Consider the following 24,038-nt stretch of genomic DNA (forward strand, 5'->3'; position numbering starts at 1 on the left):
TCCCACCAGCTGACTGATTGAGAAGGGAGGTTTTCGTGCTCTGGCACGCGGGACTTCATCCATTCACCAACCAGATCTGCTCGTTGTGTATCCAAGCTATCAAGCACGCTTCTCGGCTCATTGACCCCTTGCTTGTCTTCACGTCCATCTCGCTCATTGATTCGTCGACTGTCATGGCGTTCATTTTGTGGATTCTCTCGTTGTTCTTGGGAAGTTCGTCGCTCAGCCCCTCGCTCCATAAGTTTGTCGCCAGGGATATTGCTCTCGGCGTAGGTGGTATGCATTGTCGCAACTGTAGGACGCAAACAACTCACTTGGCTGATTTGGCTCGGAGTTGATGCATTTCTCCCTCATCTTGGTTGCGGGGAGTGGTGTTTTGTACTCAAGTGCTACAAAATCTATGTCACTGTTCGCTCCAAAACCTCCGGATGCCGCCCATGATGTGGAAACACCGACTGACATAAAGACCACACAAAGATCCACGACACTGTGACCTCAGAGCCGCGATCTGTGGAGACGCGCAACGGACGTTTTCTTCCGGGTGGAGAACTGGCCGTCATTCTGGCCCTCTCAAACGTCCGTTCGGTGTGCTGGCGGTGGGTTTCCGCTCGGTATGTTGCGAGGTTATACGGCGGGTCGATTGACGGATCGACTTTTCAGCTGAATCTGCCAAGGTTGGCCGACTTCGTCAACTTAGGCATCAATTTTGCCTGCCACCTTGAGCTGGCGACAGTGTTTCTGAAAAGATGGAGTTGATTACCCAAGAGTCAAAGCCCTCACAAATTTTGTGGAGCTCTCTATCCTCTTTCCATACCGGTGTGAAAGACTTTTTCTTGGTTATCAGCAACACGCATCTTTTTGGCGGGAATTTGACGTCAGGGCGATGTCAACTTGAAAGGTGGAGCTTGAAGTTTCCTCAGCATTGGTCAAGAACCCCCAGAACTCGCTCCAGTTCTCAACTGTGGCAATCAGCCGGGAAAGAGATGTGGCTCTCTAGCTCAGCTGTCTACTATTGAGTACTGCCTGGCTGTAGTTGAAGTCATTCCGTAGCCCAGAGAACCCTTTTCTTGGCATTCAGTTTTGGCAACGGATCAACAGTCATATTCCAAAACCAGCCAGGATGAACTTTATGCATGACCAGAAACTAGCAAGCATCTTTGGTTAACCAGGTCATTAGTAAAATGAACGAGTTGTCATCACAGGCTATTGTTCCTCCGGGCTGAATCCTCCACAGCATCAAGATCTCGATGAGACGCGAAGACATGCGGCCCCTCTTTGAACGGTAGTTTTCGGAGCTTTAACTCCCCATCGTGTCGTGGCAAGCAGAAATAGCATCGCCTTGTAGACAAATTTGCTTGCAAGGGTGCTGAAAACAAACCTACCCCGTCACACTCCCGTGCTGTGACATTGTTTGCATCGCGGGAGCAGCAATCGAGATATTAAAGGTCTACGACTGCCGGCATACGTTACATCTGGTTTGGTAAGGTCCACTCACGTAGTTAATCGTTTATCCAATGCTCCATTATCTATTGTCCAAAGAGAAATGGGTGCCATTTAAACATTAGATACAATTCTACCTCGAAATTCTTCAGTCGCTCGCTAAACACTTAAGACACGCTGCCTAATACAATAATAGAAAACCCATAACAGCCAGGAAGGAAAATAGCAACATCTCAGAACCCGAGAAGAATCTTTCGCCAAATTGTCTTCTTTCTAGCTGTTTGAGTTCCGTAGCCCTCTTCCTGAACATCGTGTTGTCCAACAATAGCGAGGAAGACGTCGTTTAGTGTTGTCGGACTGACACTATGATGCTCGATGCCGAGGGCATTCTTGTTGTCTTCCAACATTGTTATCAGATGGCCAATAGCGCTGAGCTCGCGACTCCTCTCATCATCAGAGATATTCTTGTTATGACAGTTCGGTTGGGCTTTTTGCAAGACGTCCGACGCAGATACCGAAAAACGCATCTGACCATGGTATGTTGCAGACTCAACGCTGGCGGATGGGAACACATTGACGACCCATTGACGTATATGCTCCATTTCTTCAGTTGTCGAGTGTGGAGCGGAGCGACTGACCAGATGCACGTACAGTGAATCACCAAACCGACTTTGCAACTGTTCAACCTCGCCGATAGCCAACATGCGCTGGGCAACGATCCCGGCCCGGTTCGCTAGAGCGTCAGCTTCTTCCATGCTATGAGTGGTGAGGAGAATCGAGCGGCCAGGGACAATTGTACTGAGAGTTCGCCACATGATCCGCTTCGCTGCTGCATCAAGACCGGATGATGGCTCGTCGAGGAGGATAACGGACGGGTTACCCGTGAGTGCGATACCGAGGGACAGCTTACGCTTGTTACCACCTGACAAATGATGAGCCATAATATTGACATGTGCGTCGAGGCCAACTGCACGGATAACTGCTCGAACTTGCTGCTCGACATTGGATACACCACGCAGTTTGGCATAGTGACGAAGATGTTCAATGACTGTCATGGAATCGACGGCATCGAACTGGGGACAGACTCCAAGATTCGACCGGACGAGGGCTCGTTGGTCGGCAACAGAGATTTTCTCGACGAAAACATCGCCTCCATTGTTGCTAGGTTGGATGTCACCACGGATAAGCGACATCGTTGTGGATTTGCCTGCACCATTAGGGCCGAGTAGAGCAAACACTTCTCCGTGACGGACGCCGAATGAGACATTTTCGACGGCCGTGAAGTCGCCAAAACTCTTCGTTAGATGCTTGACTTGAAGCCCGTCATCGTTTCCGGTCGATTGGACCCGCAAGAGCTCATTGGCAATCTCTGGGTTCTCTTGCGTTTGAACTAACCCAGCGATAGAGCTTCTTTTCCGTCTGAGGAAAACCGGTATCTTGTTCCCGCTGTCATTATATAGCAGGATACTGAAGAGTATGATGGCCTGTATGACGAGATAGAGAATAGGGCCACCATAGGCATTCAAAGCCCCAGAATAACCAAACCCTGTTCCAGAGCACGCTAGAGAGAAGGTGTTCAAACCAACAAGAATGGCTCTGCAAACAGAGGCCACAGGAAAGAAAGCAGAGATGGTGTAATGACCGATGAGTATGTTGCGATCCGCCACAATGGCAGGTGAGAAAGTAATAATATAGAGAAAGGCAATTAGATAAATGGCGAAACCGACACTATTGTAAGCCATGATTGCAGCGAAGGTTGCAACCTGGCTGTTGGTGAACAGCGAAAAGACGTAGGACAGAAGGATGGAGGTAATGCCGTATAGAAGGAAGACTGGGAAGAGATAGCCCGGGGCGTACCAAATGTCAGAAGACAGAGTGAAGATAATCGCTGCTGCTAGGAGTGGAATGAAGAAGATTCCAAAATCGAAAATCAGATGAGATGCCCATAAAGGCATTGACTGAACACCGCTGGAATACTGCAAACCGCGGACATGATTTCGCCTCTCCACGTTCGGGTACAGTCCGAAAAAGGCAGGGATAATAGACAGGATGATGCTGAAGTATATTGCCAGCTGAGCCGTGGTAAGTGTTGAACTTGGAATGACACTGTCGAATGGTGTATAGACGGTGGCGATGGTGATGTTGCTTGTCATCACACTGAGAAAGTTCTGAACGATGACGGCAGTGTAGATTGCGTTGTTATCCGCTCTGTAGATAACTGTCGGTGGAGTTCCTTGGTCGCCTGCCCAGATACCCCCAGGAGTGACGTTTCTTCTGTTTTCCTCGATGAACCGTACCATGTCTTGGTAGCTGTTGGTCAATGAGATGTTGCTGGTTCCAATGGAACCGTTCGACACAGGGGTAAGAAAGTCAAAGAAGTTGCCAATGACGGAAGTCGATAACGCTGACGACGGCCCAGCGGCTATCGAGGCTTCTTTGAAAGCTGCTCTGTAGCGAGCCAAATCTCCTGATCCGGCGAAGTCTGCAGGATCGCAGCTTGTAGGACCTTCGTCGGCGATCAATAACTGCATGATTGCAGCTGCGATGATCGGAGCGATAAATACGACGACGTGTGGGATCCAGTTCGTCTTGAACAATGTGAAGCGCTTGTGTACCAAGACGGGAGTCTGTTCGAAGAAGCTTGTCTGGCGGCCGGACTGCAGTCCCATTAAGTCTCTTTCGCCATGGGCAGATGTGACCTTCTCTGCGAGCTCTTGCCCTGTTTCGGTTGATCCACAAGCTTCTCCATGTTGAAGTGACTGGAGTTGCTCCCCTTTGACCTCTTCAGCCACGTTTAGAAAAACGTCCTCTATGTTGGGACTTGAGATCCTGTAGGGAATTTGACGGGCTTCGAGTGTGCGTATAACATTAGCCGCTAACCTGGACGAAGGCGCAGTGTAAACGGTGGTATTCGAGGAAACCACCATGGTTACGCCGCTCACTTCTGGGGGCGCTCTGACATCCTTCGCGTTGAGAACATGGATCCGGTAGCCAGCACCAAGAGCATTTTTGAGAGCCACCGAAGATCCTTCGGCTCTTAAACTGCCCCTGGATAGAATCGCAATGTTATCGGCCAGAAAATCCGCCTCATCAAGAAAGTGCGTTGTCATGATGATTGTCCTTTTGCCCCTCTCGGAGAGAAGGATGTCCCAGATCTTTCTCCTAGATAGGGCGTCGATTCCAGAAGACACCTCATCAACGCAGCAGACGGCGCTACCACCAGTCAACATCATACCGAGCTGCAATTTGCGCTTCTGTCCTCCAGAAAGCGTTTTGGATTGAGCTTTTCGTTTTGCAGCAAGCCCAATGGAAGTAATCAAAAGGGTTGGGTCTTCCTCATTAACAGTGCCCCCTGGAGACTTGAGCTGGTTGAAAATGGTGATATGTTCAGCCACGGTCAGCTCATCCCAGAGGACATTCTTCTGAGGTGCAATACCAATGCCTCCAGATGCATCAATGGAAACGCTACCATGGTTAAAACGGTTCATTCCAGCAATGGCATCAAGCGTTGTGCTCTTGCCGCTCCCATTTGCCCCAAGAAGGGCTAAAATCTCACCCCGTTTTGCTGTCAGGTCGAGGTTGTTGACAGCAACGGTTGGAGGTCGAGATCGAAAGATGAATGAGAAACTCCGGCGGAATATACTGGGCGAGTAAATTTTGGACAACCCGCTAATGGTAACAGCATTTTGTGGTTGAACGCCCTCGCCTTTGTAAATTCTGCGACTCTCAGAACCGACGCCGTGTATTTGGCGCTCAAAAAAGGCTGCAAGAAGCGGATATACCAAGAGCTGGGCGATCAAAAAGATCCAGATGACAATACCGGGCAGAGTAGAAGCGCTGTTTGGCGGAACCTTGAGCATATTCATTGCTTGACCCTCGGCTTCAAACCGTGCAATAGACTTGATGAAAAAGACAAAAGCACAAGGTGTGAAAAGTAGGCTCGAAACTGCAACGACACCGGTACTGGCATTGGGAAGAGCTTGTGCAAGGACGCCTAGGAGGACGTAAACCAAGGAGTTGATAACTCCGGAAAGCTGAGCCTTCTTAAAGAAAGAAGCCCCAAGTAGAGCTTGAGAAGTGAGTGCCAGACCGCCCAAGATGAAGAACACCAGCACGATGCCAATGTTTGACTCCTTCCATATCATGCTCCTCGCAATAATGGAAGCAACAATCCAGCCTGGGAGATAAATGGATGCGAACGAGTAGAAAGTCGATAGCATACGGACAACCTGCGCTTCCCACTCGTAACGAGTTAACATCATGGCGTCGATGAGTTGGGACAAGCCTTTCTCACGCTCAGTTGCAACGTGCCCGGGTAAATGATAACTGACGCCGATGAGCGCGAGAACAAACGAGACTCCAAGGTAATCGATAAGGGTCTGTTGGTATCTTCTCCTCGCGCTAGCTTGCCGTTCCTCCTCTGTCTCATCTGTGAACCCCCATTCTTGGACGTTACTGAGAGTTGCCAAGTTGGCTATGGTGGAATTTGCGTTGGCTATGGCAGAGTCAACAGCTCGTTGAAGGGGAAGCATGTAAATCTGAACATCATTGTTGTCGTTGTCCACCTTGAACGTTGATCCGAAAGCGCCATCCCCACGCAGAGTGTAGTTCCAGATGCTGCCATCGCCCTCATTGGGAGAAGAGTTGAAGATGACGGCGCCATAGCAGGATGTGGTTGCCCGAAAGGAAGAGCGGCAGATACGGCCTATCTCGGATGGTCTCTCAACCGTCCTTACATTCTTCCCCGCTCTAGTTACCTCTTCCGAGAGAAAATCTATGACCCGATCGATTTCACCCCCTGAGAGTCCGTTGTTGACGAACACAACTTCGTTGCGCAATCCACTGGCGGCGCCAAGGCCATCTTGAAGCGACCGAATCGGTCGAGGCTCTGCAATGCCATAATCGTTCTGAGGGCTGTTGAGGTTCTTCCCAATGCCAATATAGACAGTAAGGATGATCGGAAGGAGGAGAGCAGTGTAGATGGTCGAGACAGGATGGCGGGCAATCAGGATGATAAAGTTCTTTGTTGTGAGCGTGCCGACCTGGCGCAACACTGCAGACTTCGGTGCCACCATGGCGTTATTGAGAAGGGCTTTGCTTCCCAGGCAAAGTTGACAACCTTGCACAGGTTCTTCAATGGATGATCGTCGAAGAATGTGATATTAGCGGTCAATAACGATATCGGGAAGCTTCGACCAACTTAATGTGCGAGGAGAGTTATCAGTGGTAGAAAGTGGAGGAATGGAGCTAGATATCGCAGCAAAAAATAGGCCAAGACCCTGATGAATGCCGGTGTTTTTTTCCTGAAGATTAAGCCGTTACAGCTGTCCAGGCCAGATATAATATAAGAGAGAACGGCAGGAGCAAATGCGTCGAGCAAATCGACGCCAAGAGCACCGGCCTACATGTCAGCGAAGATATGGGGCTAAGCGAGATACATAATGGCGGCTTCCCAACGGCTGCAGACCTCAGTTGCACCGCCTGTATGCCATTATCTCTTTTGGGACATGCTGCGCTGACAGCGAATGATGTGCGGTTTCCCCAATGCTGTGGGCAGAAGAGGAAATCCCAGAGGTATGGTGATGGACAGGGGGCCTGACGAGACCTAACCGGGACACAACAAGGCAGAACCAATTCAACTCAGCACCACTTTCTACCATTGGGTGTGTTTCGGGGCCACCGACGATGGTTCATAGATGCACTTGTCCTCTTATAACGGATTTGAGCGATAGCATTGCTGTACGAGGCCGAGTTCATGTTGACTTGTAATTGCCCAAAGCGGTCTAGTTTCGGAGCACAATGTAGCCGAGCCATCCAATAATGCCGATGATGCATGGCCTTTTTCTGGGTTAGCGCTGACATAGCATAGACGGGCGTAACATGTGGCTGTTTATGTTCCACTTGATTCGGCTGACACTGCCGCCCAGTCTCTTGGCGTGTTCGCAAAGCCACATACGCAGAATGCCTGAACTGTGCCAATGGAAGTAATGTGTGGATTCCGGTAAAGATGCTTTTTGATGCTGGAATCAGCAGTTTAACCGGCGTTTGAGAGGGCTGCGCTAAAGTAACAAGTCCAGGGATTCCAGTTCAAGTTGAAGTATATCGAACATGCTGGTGACTTGGAAACACAAACATTTGTGAGACTACTACGCTAACACACCCCAGACAAATTGCGTAATCTCAGAACCGCCCCTTCATCAGCCCCAAAAGGATTTCTAAGAGAAATAAAGAAAAAGAAATAGAAAAGAAGAAGAAATACAAAGATAGCTTCGTTCGCTTATAGTATTGGTCCTTTAGCGGCTTGCAGCACTTACTAACAAAACTAGACCATGAGCATAATATGGTATAGTAGGAAGGTAATCTGCGACATGAGCTATGGAACTAAGAGGTGAGGGTTTACGACAAGAGAATCGACTGGTGACCTCTCTATGATACGCTCGAAGTCGACACGACTTTATTGTTGATTACTAGGGAATCTGTTTACTTAACGAGTCCAGTTACAAAGAGAACGGAAGATATAGCACAACGTGTCGCTTATCAAAGCATTCTCCCAAAATGACCATGCTAACAATACACCAAGCTGCCACCACTGCTACCCTACAAGTTTGGCCTGCTGAACGGATCATTCTTCATGGCTTCTTCGACCTCCTTGTATACGTCATAGCCATACAGCCAAGGCTGAACCTCGGGGCAAGTCCATCTACTGGGAAACGGTCCCTTCAGCTTTTTTCCTAGTTGAGATATAAAGACCTGGTCTCGGGCTTCCTGTTCGGGGCCATCGTCCAAATGGAAATCGTGGCGCTGAGACGAGGGAGTTGGGTCAGTGACTTGCCGTAGGGGAAACCAATAACTTCGATTATAATGGGAAGAAATACCTGTTTGAACGTTTCTCTGACAATGGATTCTCCTCTCGCTTTACGTAATCTCTCGTACAGTCTTAAAGCTGCTGGTAGCTGTGTCTTGGATGTGAGGTGGCCAAGAAGTAAGCCCAGCACAGCACCATCTTCTACGGCTGAGTTGGCACCTTGAGCGAGGTATGGTAGCATTGGGTGGCATGCGTCCCCACTATGTTTCTGTAAGTAAATTGTTGAAATCCTGGGTCTTTGCTGGACACTCACACAAACACGAAGTTGGACTTCTCGTTCACCCAAGAACTCATCTCCTCTCCTATAGGATGTTAGCTTGTCGACCACGGCTCGAGGGCAACAATAGTACTGTGCATCAGTTTCCACTTTTCAACAGTGTCGACTGCGTCGATGAGTTTCCTCAAGATTGGGTCCCATTCTTTGAACCGGGCCTTCAAGTCCTCGACGGTTCCTGCTTGTCGGCTTACGCCATTGGGTAGATCGTCAGGCGCTAACAGTACGAGGTTATACATCTTCTCGGCTCTCATCGAATACCCAACACAATGCGCGCCGGGTCCAATCCAGAAATGTACTTGTGGATTCAAGATCCATTCTCTCAACTCGGGGTCTGTAATCTTATCAATATGGAGAACTACGCGGTACGCCAGGTCGCCTGTCGCCAGTGGCGGATCGTCCTTCTTCAGAAAGCATGCGCGAGAACGTGACCACAGCCCGTCTGCGGCGACGATGAGGTCTGCTCTAGCCTTGACTCCAGATTGTGTTGTGAGCTCCGGGATGTCGAAGTCGATGCTATCGACCTTTTCGCCGAGCTTAAAATTAATACCGAGCTCCTTGGCGCGTTCGTAAAGTGAAAGCTGAAGGTCGACACGGTGCAAGCCGAGGAAGGGCGCTTGGTACTTGGCGCGGATGTTTCTATTGAAGTTTTCTTCTTTGGCAAGGATTTCTCCCGAATACCGATGAACAATTAAGTCTGTTGGCCTAGATGCAGAATTCCAAAGTCTGTCGGACAGACCCCATTTCTGAAGAATACGAGTGGAGTTCGGCGTCACTTGTAGTCCCGCTCCAACCTGTGACACGATCTCAATACCTCTCTGCCACTACAGACTTTGATGGGGCTTACCTCAAGAAGTTCCTTTGCCGATTCAAATACCGTTACTCGATGTCCTGACAGTGCAGCTGCCACTGCAGTCGCCAGGCCGCTCAAGCCAGCGCCTACAACAATGATATCCAGCTGAACGGTAGATTTGGTGTGCGCGGTGGCCTGTTTCATGTCATCAGCACTTTCTGAAAGAGGAGAGGTTTTTTGAATGAACATGCCATATTTTCACTCAACGAAGACGAAGATGCCCCGGGTGAAAACCAAGAGTTAAGCCACCGAAGCATATCAGTCTACGGAACGGGTATGTTGAGGGCATGCGACACAAGCGATGACAGAATCAGGGACTGGGAGCGGATGGAAATAGCGATGGCAAGAATCCTTTACCATGGAATCTTTGGAGGTGGCTGCAGCTGGGTTCAGCAGTTCGACCGATGTTACATGCGTACAAACGCCGGCAACTCCCTGGTGTGACCCCCGGACATCCCCCAGATCAAGCCGGAAGAAGCGAGAGAGCATCCCACGGGGTACTGCGAATTGGGCGGACGCCACTGGCCAAGCTTGGCGGACGGACGGATCGGAATATCCGAAAGCGCCCGGATTTTCCGAGGCGGGTCTAGACACGTGATAGCGGCAATACAACAGTAATTGATAGAATAATTATGGAAGAATTATCGATGCTGTAAGTGATTTAGTGGAAGTTGAAGGTGAAACCGGCAAAGCCGGCATGGAATCGGGTTTCGACCAGTCCCTGAGGGTAGGAACAAGTTAGTCAGCTTTCGGTGGGTATGCTTTCGGGTGCGATCTCGGCGCGATGCGTGGGACGATCTGCCGAGTGTGGACAATAGTCAGCGGGGGTCGGGAGCAATGACCGGCACATCACTGTAGCTTTGTAGATACAAAATTCATCATCCAAACTTTGCTGACCAATTTCTCATCCTGCAAGCTATCACACAACGCAGATCTAAACATTCGAACACCCTTCTACAAACCCTTTCTCATATCCGTTGCATTATTCCCTCTCACCCAAAACCCAACCCCGCACCATGGCGCCCAAGGGTCCGTACAAGTTGGTCACGGTCAACACTGCACCGGAGCGGGCGAAGCGTCTTGTTGGGCGTGTTGTTGAGGAGCTCAAAGATCGCTACACGATTGAGCATGTTGCCAACTGCGAGAGTGAGCTCCACAGCCTCCTTTGCTTGGAAAGGTGACCCAGGATACTGACACCCCCCGAGAGATAGATGAAGTGGAGGGCAAGGTGAAACAACATCAGCCTGACGTTCTTGTAAGCTATGTGATCAAAACTGTTAGTTATGAAAGATCTTGCTGATAAAACTCTTTTAGTTCTGTGCATCAATGTGGACAGCCGAGGAGGCTGACCAGATTCTTTCCACGGCGAGATCACTTAGGCCAGGTATCAAAACATATGCAATTCCCCATGGCCTGCAGGTTGAGAGGGGACCGGACGCGGTTGTTGAGCATCTTCTTGAAAAGGTCCCGCAACTGCTTGAGAGCTAGACAGGTGTCCATAAGGGGGTTTCACAAGACCCCATCAAAATCAGAAACACTCGGGGTACAACAGATAGGTGATTAAAATCTTTGACAACGGATACCATATTCGGATTCAATGACAAACACAACCGATCCTGGAGAAGTCGTTAACCAACAGGAGACCTGAGTTCTTAATTAAGCGATGCTCAATGGGCTCAAAGGCAATATGCTGATCAGATTATCGAGAGATCCGGATTCCAATCCGCCAAACAGTTGCTGCTGTAATGGTTAGTTCTACACTCTCAAAGACTATGGTAATGTCTATATCGGTTCATTAGAATTTCTAAGCCGGACTATCTCACACACATTCAGGAACGCATTACTAGTAACCTGGACGCCAGGGTTTATACCATGAATGGGAGCATCAGGACACTACCGCATTTGTATGTTTTATTAGGATGCTTAGTGAGACATAATGTTTTCCGACTAAATAGTAAATAACCCTAATATCTTTCTACTGCCCAACAGCAGTGACACCCTCGTTCTGGAAAACGTTGACAAGTGTTCCAATGTGAGGCAAGATCTCAACCTTGAACTCGTCTCCATCCTTCAATGTTACCTTGGGCTTGCGGCCTAAGCCTACGCCAGCAGGGGTGCCGGTGATGATGACGGTACCGGCTGGCAGAGTTGTGCTTTGGGACAGGAAGCTAATGATCTTTGGGACGCTGAAAATGAGATCACTGGTTCCACAACGTCAGTGTTTGTCGATAACTTGATGTGTGGGAAACACCTACTCGATGCCACTTTGCTGGAGAACTTCGTCGTTTTTGAGCCCCCGCATTTGCAGTTTAGCTGGGTCCGGGATGAGGTCTTTAGAAACCAGGGTCGGGCCTGTATGTTGCCAGTTAGATTGTGGATGGTTTATATCCAATGTCTTTACCAGACCGTTTTATGGGAGACTCACCTAAGGGACATGAGCCGTCGAAACCCTTGGCAAAGCACCACTGAGACTGGTTCAGCTGGTATGTCCGGCTGGACACGTCGTTGCAGGCAGTGTAACCCAAAACGTAATCCATAGCATTTGCCTCGGATACATTCTTGGCGGTCTTTCCCAGAACGACAGCAAGCTCAGACTCGTAATCGCCGCAGTCATCTGCTTGAGTAAGTAGGGGAAGAACAGTTGGTGCAGGCCAAGGGTCTCCCAGCGCTGTATTCGGCTTCCTGTGAGTTGGCAATTAACATCTTGTGGTTTAAGTCATAAAAGAGCAGGCCTACTCACAGGAACACAGTGGGTACGTCAGGCAAAGCGACGCCAACCTCCTTTGCGTGCTGAATGTACTACATTTCATTAGCTTGATTTTGCGTGCATATCGGGCTTCCTTGACCATTGGCTACTTACGTTCAGACCGATGCATCGGATAGTACCGACCTCGTCGGCAGAAACGGGTGAGAGGATGCGGTCAATGATGGCCCGGTGATCGGTCTTCGAGCCCGGCTTGAGGACGCTAGATCCCGACCACACCACAACCTTGACATCCTCACCGTTGCGCACCGCGATACCAACGTCGACAGAGTCTGATTCAGGTTCTCCAATGAGGATCTTGGTGGGGTCAGATCGTGGGACGAATCGCACGAGGCCTTTATCAGGTCAGCGGCGAGTGTCACGATAACCAGAGATTACGAAGGGGATGACTTACGGGCAAAGGGTGATTGCGATTCCGAAGCCATCTTGTCGAAACTGGGGCCGAAGGTCTAATGTGCAGAGGTCGTAAGATTCTAACTCAAATCAACCTTGAAGTAGAAATTCGGATGACATCCACAAACTGGAGAGAGGAAAAGTTCCCGCATCGTGGAATCCGACTGGGGCAACGCTGGGGGCACCCGGCGCAAGTGCCGACGCTTCGGAGGTCCGGCAAATCGAGAGTTCGCACCCAGACTTGCATCGCGTCGTGCTAATCGTATGCCTGGGCTATGCCATTGGTCAACTGGGGCTAACATATCAATGACGGCGGAAAAGCCGGTCCGCTTGAGGGCGCACGTTGGAGAATTATGGGGGAGATGCGAGGATGAGGGGTGGCGAAACATTGAGGGGCCGGAAAGTGAGGGGTTGCTGCCGGCCAACGCATGGACCGATTGCTGCCGAGGATTCTGTCTTGGTGACTGCGGTACTTGATCACGGTTTCGTTAGATATGGTCTGATTGAGGTGTAATCACTCACGCAGTTGTCTATTGTGTAAATTGTTTTTGGTTTCCTTCAATTCAACCAAACCTCGCCTCAAAGGCTCCCTTTTGCAACGTAGTTAATATCCTGGCCCGAGGCATTGCAAGTAGGACAGCTATCAGGTAAAAAACACAACTGCGAAAAGATTCCCAGTCATCGTCACAAGTACCGCACCAGTTTACAATCAGAAGAGGAAAACTCCAAGAAATCTCCTTCTCCAGATCTCAAGCGCAGTAATTACGATGTCCGGAGCGCAAGAGCAACCACCCCATGGCGGCGAATACCGCCAACATTTGCCGGACATCAGCACACCGCGCTTCACGACGATGAGAAGCCAAGATGCACACGAGTATGTGAAAGCCTTTAAAGACAGTGGGAACCCGCCGTGGCTACATGCCCTGTATCTCCACTGGCGGGAGATGTTCAAAGAACCATTCACCGGCATCACAACGGATGGTAGGTCGCGGGCATTGAACGTTAAGGAGAAAGACGACTAACGGACTTAGGTACAGTAAAGCGTGACTTGTTCCAGTTGGAAGATGAGGGCGTGCCGATCCAGGAGATCGTCAACGCCACCAACACCGTCCTGTCACAGCTCGATGACAATCGAAAGTCAATACTCTCATATCACGTCGACTCGCCTGAGTGGCGCTCGTGGTCGAACCCGGAGTTTCTTCTGAGCGACAAGGGCATACGCCTCGACGAGCTTGACTCAAACCTACGAGAAAGTATTCTGAAAGTTCTCGAGACAACACTCTCGCCAGAGGGTTACGCCAAGGCGCTTGGCGCCATGCGGATCAACGGGTTCTTGGGCGAGCTCGTTAAGGCGCCTACCATTTGTAACGAGTACTCTTACAATTTTGTGTTGTTTGGAGAGCCCTCAATAAGTCAGCCATGGGGCTTCTCATTCTATGGCCATCATCTATGTCTAAACATCTTTTTGTGCAAGGGCCAGATCGTGGCGTCACCATGGTTCACTGGGGCGGAGCCCAACCTGATTGATGAAGGTCCGTATAAGGGAACCCGTATCTTGGAGACAGAGGAACGACTTGGTCTGCAGCTGATGCAATCACTCCCTGCAAGCCTCCAGCATAAGGCACAAACTTATAAGTTGCTTAAGGATCCTGCGATGCCGAAGGGAAGGTGGAATCACGATGATCAAAGACACCTCTGCGGCGCATATCGAGACAACCGCACTGTGCCGTACGAGGGAATTCTTGTGAAGGATATGAATTCTGAGCAACAACAGCTCGTAATCGGTATCCTGAACCAGTACCTTATCTATCTCCCTCAAAGGGCCAGGGAAATAAGAATGAACCACATCAAATCATGGTTCCATGAGACGTATTTCAGCTGGATAGGAGGATTCAGCAATCAGGACCCTTTCTACTATCGTATTCAAAGCCCGGTGGTCCTGATTGAGTTTGACCATCACTCTGGCGTCTTCTTAACCAACAGTGAGCCGGCCAAGTTCCACATCCACACTCTTCTCCGAATACCAAATGCTGGGGACTACGGAATGGCCCTCAGACCACTAATTCCTGGCATCGACCAAGACTTTGTATGGGAAGGCTAGATACTGTATGGAGAATTGAGCATCTCTGGGAAAAACAGCCAGATATTCACCCAAATTTATCCGTTCTTTCCAACACCTTATGAATGTGTAGAAAAGGTGTTTGCCTGCTCACGAAAGGGGCCATCATAGCGTTGTCTAGTGGTAAGGGTTCAAAGTATCCAGGCGATCGCACAATACGCAAAAATTGTGTCCCAGGCAGTTCCCAATTTCTTACTCCCACGGACATTGAACTACGCTCACGCTGTCTTGCACTCCTTACCGGGAACTTTCCAGCCTTATGTGTACCGTGCTAGATGTGTCAGATTCATTAAACCAATCTTTTATCCGCCTTTCATCCTTTACATATGGCCACATTGCACTCTAAACAGAGGATCTCTCCCGCTCCCGCGAAATAACATTATCATTGCGTTAGAGGACTCTGGAATGCGGCACTATTCCACTTCTATAGGGCTGAGGATGGAAGAAGGGCGTGGTCTAAATATCGACACGCGCTCCATGCTGCAGTGGGAGCCATCGGCGACGCCCTAAACTCCTACAGTACGGCCGATTGAACCGTAATGGACTCACCGTGTAATAGATAGTTGCCGTAAATACAATGAACTGTGCCGCCGCCAGGTTACTCAGCCGGTATTTACCGGTCCTCACATGCTGACAAGAGGTATGAGTGATCCTTGCTCCTTTGGGGTTCGTTTCTCCATGCGGGAGAGGATGCCGGTGCTCAATTTATGCAGGTTTAATTATCTCTTGCCCTTTGCCTCCGAATCCGGACAGAGTGAGTGTCCGGAAATTTGTAGTGGGTAGGCTCGGGCGTAGCCCGTTATTTTGAGGGAGCCATCACACCGAGGCGAACCACATCTCATCTTATCGCTCATACCATCCTTTTTCTGAGATTTTGCGAGGCTAAGCATATGCATGTCAGTTTTCCAAGACTAAACCAATGAATTTGAGTTCCTTGACTTCATTCGCGCACTCTCGGGTAATGCAGTTCTGACCGAACCATAACACTGGTTTAAGGCAGTCTCGCATAGGCAGCCGTACCCACCGAGTTGCCGTCGCCCGAGGCAGAGTAAGTGGGCTGCGTCTGGCGAGCCAGACTTCTGCTAGGCGCCGAGCCGTGATAGGTGCGTTGGTTGAATGCCTGCAACAGGTATTCTTCATCATGTGTAAGCGGGCAGGCTACGCTGCGGCACAGAAGCTAGGTGCGTGGCCTCGCATTGGTCGAAATGACGCCAAATTTTACCATGCTCACGATCGCTCCCCTGCAGCATTGCCACAAATCCGGAGTTGGGGGCCGTTGGAACTGTTGGAACCTTTGCAACGGTTGGTATGCCTTACGGTTGGGCCAGGCCCTGGCCCAGGGACTCCGCTAATCAGGAACCGGAAACACGTCCGCTATCTTCAAGAAAGGGCTGTTCAGCCTATCAAATCAAGGCCAATCTCTGTTGGTAACACGTTGGAGCAAGTATCCTATGAGAGTGGGTCGTGGCGTGTGAATGAAGCTAGAGATGTGACGAATGACGAACACCATTTCTTCAGCTTCTAACTAGCTCTTCGTGGAGGGTGTACATCTGCAACTATTTCCAGAAAAATAGCTTTTTCTTGCGGCGAGACCGAAGTCGTCGTTTCCCCCAATACCTGAAAAGCATGAGTACTGGCGATGAGGATGCGTCATTGGCTATTCGGGCATATTCGCCGATGCCATCCCCGCTATGCCCAATCCCATGCCCCTCGCCTCTTGGTCCTCGAAGCTCGTGTTGTTGCGTCATGGTTTTCTATTTGTATAGCCATCCCTTCCCCTAGGTCTTTCTCTTTTTTGTGTCTTGATCATCCGAGTCTTGTGTGAGTCGATATATCTTCAACCTCCGAGAAAACACCACTTCGTCGAAATCTTTGCTCCTCGTGTATGAGTTACCACATATTACACTGAAGCGATCCCTGTTCTGCCACACAGTTCCCATTCTTAGTACTTGTGTTATCGGTTTTTTGTATTCTCCCCCCATCATGACGAAAGAAGCTTCTTTGCCGACCTATGGGTCAGTGCCTAGGGGTCCTACTCCTCGTGGCTCGACCGGACGCACCATCCTGATATCTCTAATCAGTTTTGTCTTGATTTTGTCGCTCTTCAACTATGAAAGCGTCTTTTCAACGGTACAGTTGTCCACCAAACGTTCTGAAGACGTTGGTCATTCGATGTTGAGCATGTCTTTTCTAATCAACGATAACCTAGATCAATAAGAGTATGGGGGTCTGCAGCAACCAACTTCAGAATCAGATGATTTCAAAATCGACGGAAACCATTCTTCAAGAAACCAGTGAGCTCATAGAAGATATTTCCTTTGAGCCTGAGGTGTCTGCAAGCCTTGACAATCAGAACTCTATTTTTCTTCGACGCCGGAATGGTGGCTCTGCTCAAGCAGACACAGATGTCTCTACCGATGGACGTTCAGGAAATAACCGTCGGGAGGAAGAGGACGGGCGCTCTGGATACAATAGTGTCGAGGATGGGCGTTCTGGATATAACCGCCGTGAAGAAGAAGACGGGCGCTCTGGATACAACAGCATAACTGACGGTCGATCTGGATACAATCGTCGTGAGGAAGAGGATGGACGTTCCGGATACAACAGGGTCGAATATGGACGCTCTGGTTACAACCACGCCACCTGAATTCGAGAGGATGCGCAAATCGGTCATCATGGACTCAACAAGTTTCACTTAGATACATCAAGCTCAGGCTCTGGAATTGGGAGATTCAATAACTGAGAGTTCAGACAGTGGCAACACGAGGTTTTCAAGATGTTATTGCAAGTTTGTGCTTAGCTCTCTTGTAGCAAATCATAAATTCTGATTCAAAGGCTGTTGTTAGCCGATGCCATGGGTTATGATAAAAAGCTCAGATGGATTGAAAAGATCATACATGAAATAATCTCTCCAAATTTTCAGACGTTATAAAATGGGGTCCTATAACTCATCACAACGGCCTGTTTTTACTGTCGCGCAACTATTTTACGATACCTGCATTTCCTTCCAAAGACCCATCACTTCACGCTCTACAGTCACTACTCTCTAGTTTGACCAAGCATGACTTAGGCTTCGTAAATATCCCCTCAACAAGTCCATTGTTTTCCATCTCAGTAGGCAGTCTGTTGAACTCCAAATTCCATACCAGTAAGGTAACGATCAACTTGAGCTCTAGGTACGCCAATCTTTTACCCCAGCATCCCCTTAGTCCACTACTAAAACTCATAAACGGCCCAGCCTTATTGTTGAACGTAATGTCTCCATTCTCGTCAGGCTGTAACCAACGCTCGACGTGGAACTCACCAGGCGGGAATGGACTCTGGGACCAATCGTCCACACCCTCACCGCAGAGCTTCTGCGATGTTTCACTGCGCTTTGACTCCTTGACTTCTGCCCCTGGTTCTTTGATTGTAGGGCCGCCTAACAAGAACATAATCGGAGTGCCCTTTGGGATGACGTATCCTAAGACCATCATATCACAGAGCGCCTCCTTTGTCACTGCCGCTGCAGGGCTGCACATACGCAGAGTCTCTTCAATAAATGCATCTAAGAAGGGGACTTGCGTCTTGATAATCTCTTCGATGGTCGGCTGACAGTTGTGGTCATTTGCCTTAGGATAAGCGAGATGTAGGGCCCTGCGCAACTTCGATTGGGCGTCATGATTTGCCCCGAGATATTTCACTGTGAAGCATAGCGTGCTGTGCGTGGATTCTTGCCCACCGACCAGATAGCCCCACAGCATATCATTCATACGCAGAGAGTTAAAGGCAGGAGGCCTACCAGCACTCTCAGCGGCGAACCTTTCACGTGATACCACGTAATCCACTGCCGACGCGAACTCTTCCTTCAAGCCACTTCGAGATAACTTCTTGACCGACCGGTCAATATGAGATTGAATGATTGTTCTCTTTGATTTGAAGGCACGGCGAACGGAGGGTCGGAAGTTGTTTACTGCGTGAAAGGTCCTTGGTATTGTTGACCGAAGAGAACCGTTGACTTTAGCATTTAACGTATTAAGGGCAGCGAGCAGCTCTGGTTTGTCTGTATGTGGGAATTTGGCAATTTGAACAGAGGCATTGCCTTGAACCTCTACTGTCTCGGCTTTCTGAATAGTGCGTAGTCGGTCCAGGGTGTGACTTTTTTGCTCCGCGATTCCGAAAGCAGCAGTCATCATAATATCGTAGGTGAAACCCTCTAAGTCCTCGGCTGCGTCAAAAGGTAACCCTTTAGCCATGACAGCCTTGACCTTCCACAGGTTGATAAAGTTCATCACCATTTTGTACGAAGCAGGTGCAGATACCTGGGTATCGTTAGAGCGGTGCACTCGGCTAACGGCAAAGGCAAATTGAAGCTAACTGCTTACTCCATGAAGAAAACTTGGTGTCATCAAGTCTTTAGTTAGAAACTTCGCCTCTTTAAAAGACGGGTGGAAATCATCCATGGCAATAAAATGCTCGGGGAGGACCCCCTGCCACGTCACGTTGTTCTTGTAACCCCTACCAAGATCCTTGCCGCGCTTTGTCATGAGGTCACGAGCCTCACGATAATCTCCAATGACGACATGGGTGCCTTCGAACGGCCCTGGAAAGTATTGGGCTATTGGTGTCTTGTACTTTGCGAGGAGATCGGTGAAGAAGCTGGCCCAGAATTTCCCGTTTCTGTCAAGATCAATAAAATACTGCGCATCTCCCAGTAACCGCGTGGTTGACTCTTTGTTGCACGGGATGCCAGGAATGGGCTTGGGCAGAAGGCGAGGATAAACAAGGCGCATGGCCACAGCCACCGCAACAAAAATGGCAGTAATCAAGTTGAGCCAGGTCATGATTTTCAAGTTTGGTGGAAAATAAGCTGCTGTTGGCTTTGGTACTCACATTTAGAAACGGAACAAGTGTGATCCAATTTTCAAATAGCCTGACTTTGATTTAGTGTCGTACTGTCAGCCTGAAGTATTTATATGAAGAATGCATGGCCGGCTCCGCGGGAATTGAGCAGAGCAGCTTCGGACGAAGGATTATGACGAAGTGGCCAGGGTGCGGAGAAAGTTGGGCATTTGTCGTGGACGGAAGGGGTACAGCGGTAGCCGCGGATTCCGATTGAAAGGCTTGGGTCTACCCCACAGACGAATGCAAAACCACCAAGTTATAATGAGTTTTCAGGCTGACAATAAAGGATGGGGCTTATCGACAGCAGTTTCAATGATTGCTGAAATGAACCATCATTCAAAGGCGCGCTTTAGGAATCTGTCAGCAGGCGCCCTACTCTTATGTTACCTATACTTGGAGCTTCCAAGCACGTTCGAGAAACCTTGGTCTCACAATAGGAGCAGAACCTGTGGTACTGAGCCTAGCCACAGTTTCGTAGTAATGTAACTTAGCTTTTTTCGCTGTCGATGGTTGCGTTATGTGGATATTCCACGATTGACGTCATACTCAAATCCCTATAGGAGGGGAGTTGTCCCTCTCAGGAGACTATGTCAACATAGGTAGAGGCCACAATGATGCACATGACGATGGGAAGAGTGATGATGTGCTTCGTTTTGAGAAGGATTTAACTTAAGTAACTAGTCGCAGAGAGATTATAGAATGGCTGCACCTCAGTGACAGAGAAATAGAGTAAAAGTGCGTAGGTAGAGAAACGAGTGTTGTTGAGCTCGGTAGTGAGAAACCCCAGTGTCTATCGCTTCAAAATAAGACAACATGATCAGACAAGATTGGTCTGAGAAGTATGATCTACATCAAAACAAGACTCAAGCTTTTTGGTTCCAAGGTATGGCCGTACCAGATTCGCCCATACCCTGACATAATTCGGCGAAGCACATATGGTTTTCCTGGCAGAGGGATAGTCACAACAGCATCGCTCAGCTTGAGATCTATGCAGTGATGAAGTACCAACTGGGAGTGGATCACTAATGACTCTGTAGACTTCCCCTCTTCCTTCCTCTAATGTATACTTGCCATATATTCGCCTGCCACAAAAGTACGATACTCGCAGGTATCATTTTTAACTCATTATCAGTGTTCCTAACCCGTAAATCACAATTTCTTTTGCGACTCAAAACAGGGATACAAAGGTTTTTCATCGTGACATTTGGCCGATACCGGTGGTATCGCGTTACGCCCCCTTTGTGGTGGCAGAAGCCAAGATTCTTCCGAGTCTCGCAACAGGTTAGACATCTAGCCAACCAACGAAGCCTCACGTAATCATTGATTATGAAAACTGTAAGGTGCAAAACTTACTGCGATGTCTCCAAAGATGGCACCTGTTCCTTCAGGAAGCCATTGTTGCAGGTCCACACTCGGATGTCGCAAGCCGCTCTCAAATAGGGAAAGCCATTTACAGCCGTTTCCGTTGATTTAAAGTATTTCTCTGGCCTTCTGCTCCTTTGATGGCCCGTCAGCTGGGCGTTGCGATCAAGATCTAAATAGCCGCCACACGTCGGTACTGCAGCAACCTGGAAGCTCGACTAAACGTGGGATACTGGCCTCTCGTGTGGTCACCCAACTGGATCTGAGAGCAGTGAGAGTTTAGCACATCTGCTGCTGAGTTTTAATTGCTAACTTATGGAAAGAAATTACAAATTGGTATAGAGTCATTGAAGACTAGGGATATCATCGCAGAAAGAAAAGGAAAACCTTGCCCAAAGCGCCGAAGCCTACACTACAGTTTTCATAGCCCTAAAATACTTCGCAACCCTCGACAAAGTGGAATTCGAGTGGTACGTGTCTGTGGTTTCTCCAGAATCCTCGGAGCCTAGCGAGTACCTCCTCTCCTTGACAAATTTCGGCCAAGTGTTTGTCAGAACAAGATACTTAATACTGGTCTCCGCATTATCAAACACATCCGCGTTGAAGGCCTCTGGGATCTCCCCCCAGTATTGCACACGATCCGTGATGCAGTCTCCTCTGCCATCTCGCGACCAGGTCCCTTTGTCTGAATTACCGGAAGAAGATTCTGGGCCCCAAGTTACATCCTCAAATGGAACCACAGGATCGAAGAACCGCTCAGTCTTGTAGCCATATAAAATCCTAGCAGCGTTCTCGAAGACTGTCTCCAACCGCTTGAGGTCTTGTGATGCGATGTTGATCTGGAACTCGGCGTGGTGGGGGCTGATGAACTCGGTGTAGATTCGAAGGGCGCGGTTGAAACGCTCACGGGTGAGCTCTGATGACCGTTGTTGCGCGTCAGGACCTCGCGGAATCGATGCTTTCCACTCTCCAACAGCTGACAGGAACGCAATGTTTTCTCCAGAAAAGTCTCTGAGAGCCGAGAACTTGCGCAGGGGCTCGGGGTTCTTTTCCAAAACATACTCTAGAGCGCCCATGGTATACACACTGTCGGCCTGACTGGTGTCTTTTTCGAGCTGTACCAGTGACTTCCAAGTGATGGAGGCGTCAGACCCAACTTTAGTTGAGTCGGTGATGATAGAATCGCTGCCGTTGCGGGACTTGTTCTTGGCTTCCCAAAGGGCGATAGACTCAAGTGTCTCTTGTTGGAGCGACTTGTGTTTCAACACTTGCCAACATGGAACGAAGATGGCGAAGACTTCGATAAAGGTGATGGAGAGGCAAATCCTGGGTGGTGTAAGTATGACCAAGCGGGGTGCCGATGCATGCTTCATATAACTGACCACTGAGGGGGGATAAAGTATTTGTTGACGGGCGCCATGTTTGGTACATATAAGGCAACAAGCCACATTGGTGTAGCGTGCAGGCTGAGTTCATTAGTGCTGGTTGCAGGAATTCGCTTGTTGCCGGCGCCGGAACGCTAGACTTGATTCCACTCACCTTGCGGTGCAGCATGCAATGGTCTGAAGACGCCACCCTTGGGTGTCTCTGATCCCCCGTGATTTCCAGAGAATGACAGGCGCGACCATCCAGGCCCAGACAAACTGCCAAAAGACCGAAGGCCACCATTCCCAACCTCGACCCATCTCGACCTTCCGTTGCATCGGAGTGCCTCTGACTTCCGTGCCGGGGACGCCAAACCATGGGTGATACTTGCGTGAGACGAGATACATGACAACCATTAGGAGAAGCTGATCGTCGTACATGTCAGCGATGTGTCAAGCTGTCAAGCACGGCCCATGGCTTTGGTCAACGTCACATACCTGTACGACCATGCCCGTGCTAACCACAGCCAGCATTTTGGTGGTGTAGTCTAACTTGCGGAGCCTTCCCGCCAGGGTCTTATCTCTGCAGTTGCAGGCAGGCGACTGTGACTTGGACCGTGGGCAAAGTGGCTTCTCCGCATATTTGCGCTGCGCCTTGGCGACATGCAGGAAGCGGCTGTTGGAGGCGTGGAAGAGAGCAATGCCGAAGGGCAGGTAAAGTCCCATCACCCAAAACTCTGCGCCGTCGGGAACAAATTGACCAATTGACAGACCGATCTGGACCGATACCCAGTACAGATGGAGCATGGTGACGGCGCCAAACGACAAAGCCAACCCACGGATTCTCAGAAAAGGCATTTTGCGGTTGGAAAAGAGAAATGCCATACCACAGAGCACTGTGACAGTCCAAACCCCCGCCCACACAAGCCAGAATATTGCAACTGGCTCCGTGTTGAAGGCGGGCGCCGGTGCAAGGGTGGCAGTCTGCGCGGGCTCAATTCCTGAATCCATGGTTATTGGTTGTTGGTTGTTGATTGTTGATCGTCAATCGATGCCCTTGGACAATCTGCTGCAAAGCTGCTGGCGGGCAATAAATAAGGAACGTGAATGAATGCCAGACTGTCAACGAGGCAACGTTTGAGGAATGCGTAGTGGGTTATATACTGGAATGTTAATGGGGCTGGAAGACAGGATTCCGGAGAATGCGAAATCTCCCCAGTCAACAATGATTCACGGGCCGGCATCGCACTGGGAGCTGTCGGCGGCCCATCTCACCATGCTTTTGCGTGGTAAGATCAAAGGTGGAGGCGTCGTGCAGATCACTGTTTACATCCACAATGGCGCTGTTCCTAGCACGTCGATCACATCTCGAAAGCCTAAGTTGATGCAGGAACACAGACTGGTGACAGATTGAGACTGCAGTTGTTAGTTCAAAAAGAAGAATGTAGACCTCCTCGCCCAAAGTTGAAGTTGCACTAGTGGACTTGAGCGCAGAGAGTACGGCTCCATCACATTAAGGACGTTGCCCTCTGGAAAAGGGTGCAAACGGTGATGGTATGTACACCAAGACGGCGGTACCCCTGCTGGATCGTCGGTTCGTAAGCTTTTGTTGCATAAGAAGGCCTCTGGCGCTAGATTGAAGGTTCATCAGTGCTTCAGACGCTAACCAGAAATTGGGCGCTTGCCCAGCTGAAGGGCGTTAGCTGACCCTAATGGTATG

At 49.5% G+C, this 24,038-nt stretch overlaps 7 protein-coding genes across 7 annotated transcripts; 2 read left to right on the plus strand and 5 right to left on the minus strand.

Moving 5' to 3' along the window:
• Positions 1–1,673: 1,673 nt before the first annotated feature.
• On the minus strand, positions 1,674–6,515 carry ColSpa_01745 (ATP-binding cassette sub-family A member 3; the record flags this gene model as incomplete). Its single annotated transcript, XM_049267957.1, has 1 exon — positions 1,674–6,515. The coding sequence occupies one exon, from the start codon at positions 6,513–6,515 to the stop codon at positions 1,674–1,676; it is 4,842 nt and encodes a 1,613-aa protein (XP_049123914.1).
• Positions 6,516–8,037: 1,522 nt separating this feature from the next.
• ColSpa_01746 (FAD-dependent monooxygenase OpS4) lies at positions 8,038–9,576 on the minus strand (the record flags this gene model as incomplete). Its single annotated transcript, XM_049267958.1, has 5 exons — positions 8,038–8,241; positions 8,316–8,505; positions 8,559–8,607; positions 8,656–9,403; positions 9,427–9,576. The coding sequence occupies 5 exons, from the start codon at positions 9,574–9,576 to the stop codon at positions 8,038–8,040; spliced, it is 1,341 nt and encodes a 446-aa protein (XP_049123915.1).
• An 872-nt stretch (positions 9,577–10,448) lies between these two features.
• ColSpa_01747 (uncharacterized protein) lies at positions 10,449–10,920 on the plus strand (the record flags this gene model as incomplete). Its single annotated transcript, XM_049267959.1, has 2 exons — positions 10,449–10,578; positions 10,769–10,920. 2 exons carry the CDS (start codon positions 10,449–10,451, stop codon positions 10,918–10,920), a joined length of 282 nt encoding a protein of 93 aa, XP_049123916.1.
• A 487-nt stretch (positions 10,921–11,407) lies between these two features.
• ColSpa_01748 (fumarylacetoacetate hydrolase domain-containing protein 2) lies at positions 11,408–12,621 on the minus strand (the record flags this gene model as incomplete). Its single annotated transcript, XM_049267960.1, has 6 exons — positions 11,408–11,633; positions 11,688–11,784; positions 11,858–12,114; positions 12,173–12,231; positions 12,293–12,531; positions 12,591–12,621. 6 exons carry the CDS (start codon positions 12,619–12,621, stop codon positions 11,408–11,410), a joined length of 909 nt encoding a protein of 302 aa, XP_049123917.1.
• Positions 12,622–13,356: 735 nt separating this feature from the next.
• Positions 13,357–14,690, plus strand: ColSpa_01749 (uncharacterized protein; the record flags this gene model as incomplete). Its single annotated transcript, XM_049267961.1, has 2 exons — positions 13,357–13,570; positions 13,627–14,690. 2 exons carry the CDS (start codon positions 13,357–13,359, stop codon positions 14,688–14,690), a joined length of 1,278 nt encoding a protein of 425 aa, XP_049123918.1.
• A 3,041-nt stretch (positions 14,691–17,731) lies between these two features.
• ColSpa_01750 (cytochrome P450 monooxygenase TRI13) lies at positions 17,732–19,531 on the minus strand (the record flags this gene model as incomplete). Its single annotated transcript, XM_049267962.1, has 2 exons — positions 17,732–19,009; positions 19,073–19,531. 2 exons carry the CDS (start codon positions 19,529–19,531, stop codon positions 17,732–17,734), a joined length of 1,737 nt encoding a protein of 578 aa, XP_049123919.1.
• Positions 19,532–21,361: 1,830 nt separating this feature from the next.
• ColSpa_01751 (uncharacterized protein) lies at positions 21,362–23,329 on the minus strand (the record flags this gene model as incomplete). The annotated part of the gene is made up of 3 exons (XM_049267963.1): positions 21,362–22,280; positions 22,494–22,744; positions 22,817–23,329. 3 exons carry the CDS (start codon positions 23,327–23,329, stop codon positions 21,362–21,364), a joined length of 1,683 nt encoding a protein of 560 aa, XP_049123920.1.
• Between the last annotated feature and the right edge of the window lie 709 nt (positions 23,330–24,038).

This window comes from Colletotrichum spaethianum (assembly GCF_022836535.1).
Source record: "Colletotrichum spaethianum MAFF 239500 DNA, contig03, whole genome shotgun sequence".
NCBI lineage: Eukaryota > Fungi > Ascomycota > Sordariomycetes > Glomerellales > Glomerellaceae > Colletotrichum > Colletotrichum spaethianum.